This window comes from Mesitornis unicolor, unplaced genomic scaffold (assembly GCF_000695765.1).
Source record: "Mesitornis unicolor isolate BGI_N332 unplaced genomic scaffold, ASM69576v1 scaffold7498, whole genome shotgun sequence".
NCBI lineage: Eukaryota > Metazoa > Chordata > Aves > Mesitornithiformes > Mesitornithidae > Mesitornis > Mesitornis unicolor.
The window spans coordinates 78,980-88,140 of record NW_010202489.1 but is presented as its reverse complement, the minus strand read 5'-3'; the positions used below and the strand labels follow the sequence as shown (position 1 = coordinate 88,140).

The window sequence follows — 9,161 nt, the reverse complement described above, 5'->3', positions numbered from 1 at the left end:
CACCCAGCCCCCTGCATTTCGGGGTGCTGCCATGTGTTCGGGAGCGCCGCTGGGGAGGGATGCTTGCGGGCCCCTGCAGTCCCAGCCCCTTTCAGAGCCGGGAAGGGAGAAAGGAAGGGGAATCATGTTGGTGCCTGCAGGGAGGACACCCCGTGCCCATCCCCTTCCCGCGGAAGCCCGAAGCCTCCGTGCCCCCTCCCCAGGCGCTGTGCTCCCTCCCGTGCCCGTTGCTATTTATGGCCTCCCGGCGTTTCTCCGTTCAGCTCCCGCTGGATTTGCTGTTGCCAATTCCTGGAGATGGTGAGAAGAGCCAGGACGTGTGGGTGTTGCTATGGAGAAGAGACCAAACCAGGTATTCTGCTGCCGCGTAGGGAAAATCGGAAGGAGAAGAGGAAAGCTGGTTTTGCAGAGTGCCTTAAACACAAATGACTTTACTGAGTAGGGGGCTTGGATTTCTGTCTCTGGATGTTATTACCAACTCGGACAAATGTTGCATTTCACTTCTCTGGGATTAAAAGAAAACTCGAGCTGTACTGGAACCAAACCCTGTGTTTGTTTGGGTCTGTCTGACTGGCTCACACCTCTGGGGCCATGGTGGCACAGGGGAACAGGCAGGAATTGGTGGCTTTCGGCCATCAGCCCCTGCCTGGCTCGGCAGTGGGACCTCTGGGTCTGGTGACGGGACCCATTCCCCCATGTCCCGACTTGCAGGTGGCTTCCCTGGTGTCCCTGAGAGGTTGGGCTCACCCTGGGGATGCTCAGAGCACCGTTGACACAAAGCTTGCCGTGGGGCCATGTCTGCAAGCTTCCAGGAAGTTGGGCAGCTGTTTGGAAAGCTCGGGTGGAGGGGGGAAGAGAACCCTTTTTCCCTTAGGAAACTGGATCAAGGCGAGGGCTGTGTGCCAAGGGAACAGCAAGAAACCCAGGAGTTCACGCAGCCCAGCCATGGGGAACTAGGGAAGCTGCCAAGCTTGATAAGGCTGAAAAATGACACAGCAAAGAGAAGTTTTCCCTTCGGAACTGCAGCTTCCCCCTCCTGCTTCTTGCAGAGTGAAAGAGGGGGAATGAAAGTCAACCCCGAGACCAGGTGGTGTAATCTTCTAGTAAAAATAATACATGGGGACAATGCAGAATTTCATAAGGAAGGTTCATTTAAAAGTCATTTGGAGAAAAATACCAATATTCACTTTATAGTTCTGGAAGGCAATTAAATCTGAATATAAACCTTTTTTTGGTAATGAAAGGGAGTTCTCTGAAATGCAGCCACGTTTGGGAAGGATGCCCTCAGCGGGGTGGCCTGGCCTGGCCTGGCCGCTGGGAAGGACGACAGCGAGGGGTGGTAGGAGCTGACAGCCCTGGACGTTGTCTGAGGCCACATCCCAGGTGGCTGCAGGTGCTGCCCCGGGATTAGGACCTGCGCGATGCTGGAGGGAATCTCACTGCATCCAGTGCATTGCTTATCACGAGCATCAGACCCCTGTGAGATACATTTGTGCCCCAAGCCAGCCAATTTCCGTAACAGCTGCTCATTTTGAGCATTGCTGATTGTGCTGGGCACCGAGGGATGCTGGCAGGCAGCCTATGAGCTATTTGGTGAGCAGGTTTCTTTCCTACCGTTATATTAAAACATCGCTCCTCTCTTGACAGATCCTTGAGGTGCAGGTGTGGGAGAGCAGGGAGGAATTTGCATGGCTTGTACCATGCCTGCTCGAGCCCTGGGATGCAGGGTAGGATCAGGCTGAGGTGTGCTCCCTGAGCAGACATCTCCTTCCCACCACCAAGGTTCTGCTATAAAGCAGGGGCAGCGCAACTGCCCTGGGACTTGCTGCTTTGACTGAAATGGTGTACCCTGGGACAACCTGCATTTCCAAAGTGTCTCATTTACAGAGCAAGGACAAGGGCAGGCCATGCCACTGCCACCCACCCAGGAGCACGGGGACACGTCCCAGCTGCACAGCCACAGGGAACAAAGTAAATGGTGCAGGGTGTTGTGGGCACCAGCAGACGAGGGACGCTGCAGGTAGTACTGAAGATCACTTTATTTGCTCTATTCCCTCTTCCATAAAACCTGAAAACAACCAACTTCCAGCAAGAGATGAGAAAGCAGTAAGAAGTGAGAGATTTGGCTCTGCAGCTCCTCCCCTATGCACAGGACCAAAGGTGTTAATGTGTTAGTGACGGCTGCTCCAAAAGGCACACAGCAGTTTGCAGCCCCCGAAGCTCCATGATGGGAGGTGTGAGCTCAGGACACCCTTCCAGGGCCTGGCTGTGGACACCACCCTCCTCACTGTGCCTCTGGGAAAAGCTCAACTGGTGCCAAACAGGAGACTCCACAGAGTGAACCCTGGAGCCCCCACTGGTCTGCTCACCTCTTCCTTGCAGGGCTGATTCAAGGCAAGAAAACATCCAGGGTTTTAGTTTCAAGGGGAAGTGGGGGATGAAAGGGATGGGGAGGATTGGTTTAGTATTGCGATGCACCAGCAGTGTGACGGTGCAAGGCTGCTGATTGTGCAGTGCCAGGGAGGCAGGAGCTGGGCACAGGGAAGTTTTCCCTATGCTGAACGACCCGCAGCCCGGCAGGATGGGCACACCTGCTCACTCTGGCTGTGGCGTGTACCGCAGGTACTTCTTGCCCGACGGGAGGTCCTTCGTGAAGACTCCTTTGGGAAAGAGCTTCTTGGCTTCCTCATCAGGTAAGGTGGGCACGACCATGACGCTGTCACCAGGCTGGGGAGCAAATGGGAACTGTGAGAGCAGCAGAGGAACTGGCAGGCTTGGATATAGGTGGTGTGTTCCTGCTGGCAGGTGACATCGCCTCTCTACGAACGCTCAGCCCCAGCACCCCAGGCACATCCACTGCAGCTCTGCCTGCAGCCAGCAGTGAGGACTGAGCAGGAGCTACACCAGGTGTGGGTGATGCTGAAAGGGAGAGCTGTGCCGTCTGCTGGCCCTGCCAATGGGATCCCACAGCCCAGCTCTTCCCTGCAGCACTCCCACAAGAACAGGGAATACTAAGAGGGAAATTTGGGCATCTCTACAGTGCAGGCAGGAGCACAGCTTGCCCGAGTCTCTTCATCCATTCCTATTGCTCAGGCACCTCTGGACAGGTGGCGCTGGCTCCTCCATGGCGTGCCAAGCCTGGGGAAAGTTGTGCTTCCCTGGGAGGTGAGCTGGGCTGGTGGGCGAGTTGGCCCCATGCTGCTGAGAGCCTATGCCGCAGGAGATGGGACTTTTAAGAGGCAAGGCTGCCTCCACGCTCTGCTTGGCCTCAGAAGTGCAGGTGCAGTTTGTTGTACACTCAGCACATGGACACTGGTGTTGAGGGGTAGAGAAGCACAGTGAAGTGCACTGATACCTTCCTGCCCAGATGGAGCGGGTGTTTGGGACAATGCTCTGGGAGCCTGGTCCTGCCTCCTAACAGAGGACTTCTCCAGGACACCCTGTAACAGCAGAGCGTGTCCTCTGGTTCCAGACACACAGGCTTCCCTCGTAACAGTGATCAAAGTGAGTGGCAGGACAGGTCCAAGAGCTGAGCAGCTCTGCTGGGCTGAGGAAACACTGACTAGCTTTCCCCACCCCGTGGTTCCCCGCCAACAGATGATGGTTGACATTTTAATGCATGTTTTCAGTGCCTGGCTGTGAGCTTTGCTCGCCTCCTCACCTTCCAGTCCACAGGGGTAGCAACCTTCTTGTACGCTGTCAGCTGCAGGGAGTCCACCACTCTCAGGATTTCATCAAAGTTTCTCCCAGTGGTGGCTGGGTACAGGATGGAGAGTTTCAGCTTCTTATCCGGACCAAAAATGAACACCTGAGCACAGGGAGATAGGGTCAGAGGCTGGGCAGAAGATGCTTTTTCCCCCTTTCCTGGGAGGTGGCCTGCTTGATCGCAGGTGTTGGGACAGGGGAGATGCCACTGGGGATCTAGAGCAACAAATGGTGCCCAGGCACAAGGAACATGGTGTTTGCTCTGGGAGCTCCGGTTTCCAATGCCAGCTTGTTTTGCTACTCGAAATGTTTCCTCCCCTTGACCTGTGTCCTTCTAACGTCAGTGTGGGTCGGGAGAGGGGACAGCCCAGCAGATCAAGCACTTATGTCCCCTCTGTTTTAGAACAGGCACAACCCGGAGGAGCTGACAACAGCAGCAAGATAGAGCTGTTGCCAGCAAGCCAGGGCACTGCCAGCCTCTTCCTGCAGCACAACCCATGAATCTAGCCCAAGGAAGTCAACCTAGCTCCTGAAGATGGTCATGTTCATGCAGGTAAGCTTCCCCCATCTTCAAGCCCAGCCCCACGGACACAGGGTGGGATGGCAGGCAATGCCTGCTGCTGAGAAGCCTACCAGGCAGTGGTGCTCCAGGGCCAGGTACTCACCACACGAGCAGTCAGGGGCATGCCGTCCTTGTCCCGCTCATCTGGGTCCAGCATGCCCAGCTTGACAGAGAGCTCCCGGTTTGCATCAGCAATGATGGGGAAAGGGAGTTTCTCCTCAGGCTGCTCCCCATTATACGCGTTGATGTCCTGCAGAGACAAAACCATCAGTGTGCTCATGCTCCCTGTTGTGGGTACCCCCACAGGAGACAGAGGCCAGGCAGGCAGGCCTCCGTGCAGGCTTTCTGTGTGTAGGGCAAGCTCCTGCAGAGGGGCCATGCACAAACGTGCCAGGCTGGACTCTGCCTTGTTGTCAGAGGTGAGCTGTCAGGCTGTCTATGGTCACACCCTGTAACCCACCTGTGGACTGGCTGCTTTGCCCAGGCAGTGGGTAGAGAGAAACAGGGAAGTCCTGCCTGTGCTGGTGACACAGGGAGATTCACCCGCCTTCCTGAGAGCAGAGGTGTCCCTCTTCCAAGCCTCTCCCAGCTGGTGATGCAGCACTACTGACACATGTGCTGGTGTCACACCTGAACTGGACTGTGCTCTGCAGGAACAGCTCCTCCAGTGGCAGAGCAAACCAGCAACACTACAGCTAACAAAGGTACAGTGTCGAACATGTCACAGGTCTTGTGCGAGGGACAAGCTCCATTCAGCATCTCACTGCCAGCTTACTAAACCAATGGCTCTTGAAAACAGAGTGAAAGTCTGAGTGCAGGTGCTGAGACACTATAGGCTCCTTTCTGAACCACAACTGGGACGGAAGAGAAAACCATCCCCTCCCACACCTGTGCAGGCTCTCCCTTGTGACCATGGTTTAGAGGTTGCTCCCTGTGCTAGTCCAAACCTGACCTGCTTCACAGGGAAACTATTTTAAGCATTTCTAAATCTGATCTGGACTCGGCCAAAGCATTCAAGTTATTGTTGTAGTTTGTGGCACCACCCATACGGGTCATGCTGAGCCACAGCAGGGCTGGGAGGAGCCTGCTCAAGGCAGTACAAGCAGAGCAGCTGCCAGCATTAAAGCAAGTTCAATCCAAAGTTTCTGCCCCAGAACAAAGCTGCCTGTTCCTTCCATCCTCATTATGCTACAAGGGGACAAAACTGACTCCAGCGCTGATGCAAGCCTCCCACGCACCACTGTGGTGCGTTATCAGCTGAGCTGATAATGTGAATGTACAAGTCTCTGCCTTCCCCAGGCTTTGAACCTTGGGGAACAGAACACATCCCTGTCCTCTCTTGTCCTCAGTGACACACACACATGTTGGCTCATTGCTCCTCCGTGCTCTCTGCATCACTCACAGTGTTGCAGCCTGACATGTCCTCCTGTTTCCAAGCTAAAGAGCCCCCGTTGCTCTGCACTGAAGCAAACCTGCCCAAACCCCCAGGCAACTCTGTTCACCCTCTGCACCTTTTCTTGTTCCCTTGTAGTCTGCAAGAAGGCTGTGTGGAACACAGGCTGTGTGGAAGTCTCCAGTCTGCTCTGAGTTTGACCTCACCAATTGGATCTTTTGCTCTGGAGGACTTTCACCTTTTTTTTTTTTGACAGGTGCTGAGCTGGCATTTCCAAACCCCTGTCTCTGAGGCCTCTCCCAGCCTGACAGAAAGCTCACCACAGCTTGAACTGCTGCCCTCTGCCTTTCTCCGTGTTTGTTCTGGAAGGTTTTCCAAGGGTGCTACTCTGCCTCCCATCAGTCAGTGTCCAGAGGCTGTTCTGCAACTTCTCCTGGTTCTACCTGAGGTTGGGCTGAATAATTTCACAGCATCAGCAAAGTCAGCTCGCTGCTCGTCTCTTCTCCAAATCACCCAAGTGTGCTGAACCCCACGTGTCCCTGCAGACCCTCGAGGGAGCTCACTGCTTCCCTTCCCTAATACAACTCATTGCTTCCTCCTGCCTCTCTGCAGAAATGAGCCTGACCTTCACAAAGCTGATTTTGTTGAAAAGCTTCTTGGAAATTCAAGGACTTTGTAAAAGTCAACAACACCCTGGCTTTAGCCAACCAGGAGATGAGACTCCCTTACAAATGCACAACCCAAATTTTCTGTTATATTTAATGAGACATTATCTGCTATTTTGACTGGTGGTTTCAGACAGTTTGACCAGCACAGAAACCTCATTAACTGGCGTGGGATTTGTACCCTGTATTTCCCAGGCCCTTCTGAGGCTTTGTGAGGCACTGGACATGCACCACTCGGGCACGAAGGTCAATTTAAGCAATAAGGCAATTAGGTAATTTCTAAAGCCAGTCAGACATGAAACAATATTTGAGTGTGGAAATTTCTCACTTTTACTACCCATTATTGCGTGTATGCCTCACCTCTACAAAATGCGTGAGAACACTCCCAATTTTAAGAGCAAGGAAAGACGCAGGTAATTCACCCAGGGATTTTTACACTCTGGCCATATCTGTCTGAAATGCTCATTTTACACCCTACCACTTACAAGCCCTGGACTCAGACCACCTGGCAGAACACCTTTGCTGAGGCTGCATCTGAAGTTTTTAATTAGTTCCTTTTATGTTCTTTCAGGAAGCTATTTCATTCTCATCCTTTTTTTTTATACTCCCTCATTATGGTTTTATATTTAACATTCTCCTATTTGTGGTTTTATGTTTAACATACCCCTGTTTGTTCTCTGTTTTCTATTCCCTGCCTGGGCATGAACTGCACCCTTTGAAGGCTGCCTGCTCCCTTCTGATGCCTCCTTTCCTTTCCTGTTTTATTATGAAACTTTTGAGGGTCTGTGAGTGGAGTGCCTTCCTCTGAGCTTTTGGCACCACCTTCACAGTGTTACCCTTCAGGTATTGGTAGGAGAGCAGTAAAACTGCTTTCCTCTTGTTTCCAAGTGTTAGCATCACTTTGTGGAGTGCTCCATGAAGATGGAGCAGACCCTTCCGTTCCTGCTCTGTGTTCTAGCACCTCCTATCCTACACGCTTTGGGATTCAAGCGTCTTAGGACACTGTCCTCAGCAGATATGTAATTCCAAGCCTCTGCTTTGTTCTGTGTGGGCTTTTCCTCTGGCCTTCAGAACAAGGCAGCAGTGCAAGCTCCCTTTGTGCCTCCCCACGCCCCATACCTTGCACCAGGAGAGGTGGTCTTGGACGCTGTCAATGGAGAGGGCGATCAGCTTCACATTGCGCTTGCTGAACTCGGGCGCCAGCTTCGCTGCCCGGCCAAGCTCTGTGGTGCAGACGGGGGTGAAGTCCCGCGGATGGGAGAAGAGGATGCCCCATCTGAAAGAAGAGAGCAGGTGATGGTGCTGGGGGAGATGTTGTTTTGGTTTGTACTGAAGACAAAAAGCTGTACAGGCGGCACTGCACGGAGACTACTGCGGGAATGGCTCATCTCTGCTAAGTGGAAATCCTGTCCTGGGAGTTCCTCCCTGTCACGAGAAGCCTTCATGAGATAAACCCCGTTCATTTTGCTCTGAGAGACATCCTGCGCCTCACTCACCCTCTCCTTCCAGGATCCCCCAGGGGATGCTGGAATAGCCCATGGCTCCTGACATGGAGATGGACACTATGTCATGTGAGGAAGTCTGGGGGAGCCACGTGTACACTCTGTACCCCAGGCACCACACGCCTGAGGGCACGCAGCAACCACCTTGCTGGTCACATTATTGCAAAGATCATCACAGATTTGCAAGGCTATTCACTATTCTGTGTACCTCACTGACCACTGCGAGCAGAAACCCCTGTGCACATCACGCAACTTAAAAGAATGGGATAGGACCAAACCTTAACCCAACTGCTGCCATCAGCTGCTGAACGTACTTCATGAAAAAATAATGGGAGAGGCCAGAAGCCAACATTACGTTATGGCTACAGCTACAACAATACTGCTGCCTCGCTTTTGCTCACTGCTTCCCATCAGTGGATTTTGCAGTCTTTAGAGCAGGTAAATACCAGTCACCCCTCCTTACAGCTAAGGCAGCTGGGGCACAGAGAGCAGTGAGACAGGCTTACGGCAAAACAGCTCCCAGCTCTCAGGAGTTTCCAGAGGTTAAGACAAAGTCACCTCCAGCACTTAAAATTCCCTGCCAGGGACTTCTTGTACCATTTCTCAGCTCAACATTCACAGGTCTTACTGCACTACTCTTCACCTGGCCCCCAGCCCGTAAATATGGTCACACTCCACAGCAGCTGGGAAAGCCCTGCCTTAGAGATTTGGGAAAGGAGCTGGAAGGATGAAGAGAGCACCCTGCAACTCTGCCAGAGCTGGGCGACTGCCATGGCTCACCATGAAGTTATGGGGCAGCTCCCTGGCCGAAGTACAGCACTTGAATAAAAGGGCACCAAACAACCAAGTAGAAGCTGGCCAAGAAAGCTGCCCTGTTGAGACCGGGCTGGAACAGCCAGTTTTAAGAGACCCCTCACTAAGAGGGGTCCTTGTCCTGTTTGCCCAAGTGGACTCAAACGCCAACTGAAGCCTGCCAAGCGCTGCCGGGAGGGAGTCCCAGATGCGCTGTGCCAGTTCCCTTCTGCTCCTGCCAGAAATGGTGCAGGGGGCTGTGCAGGAAGTGGTGCCTGTCAGCCCCAGTGCCAGAGCCCTCGGCCACTGCTCTGTTACACAGCTTTGCACGCCCGGGCGCTCTCGCATGGGACACAGTTGACACACGGGCTGATCTCTAGGACCGGCCTGGACAAAGCACTGCTCTGCCCATCCCAGCTTTGCCCTTCCCGGGGCTCTGCTGCTTTCAGAGCCCCTCTCCCCTCTCCCCTCTCCTCCAGGACTCGTCTCGCCGCGGGAGGGGACGGGGAAAGATAGGGAGACGCGGCCTTGGCCGCCCGCCG

At 53.7% G+C, this 9,161-nt stretch overlaps 1 protein-coding gene across 1 annotated transcript; it reads right to left on the bottom strand.

The window, feature by feature from the left end:
* Window positions 1–2,513: 2,513 nt before the first annotated feature.
* Window positions 2,514–7,864, bottom strand: PRDX6 (peroxiredoxin 6). Its single transcript, XM_010190406.1, has 5 exons — window positions 7,818–7,864; window positions 7,445–7,601; window positions 4,371–4,517; window positions 3,662–3,808; window positions 2,514–2,727 (listed from the first exon to the last, which is right to left on the bottom strand). Exons 1-5 carry the CDS (start codon window positions 7,862–7,864, stop codon window positions 2,596–2,598), a joined length of 630 nt encoding a protein of 209 aa, XP_010188708.1. The 3' UTR covers window positions 2,514–2,595.
* Between the last annotated feature and the right edge of the window lie 1,297 nt (window positions 7,865–9,161).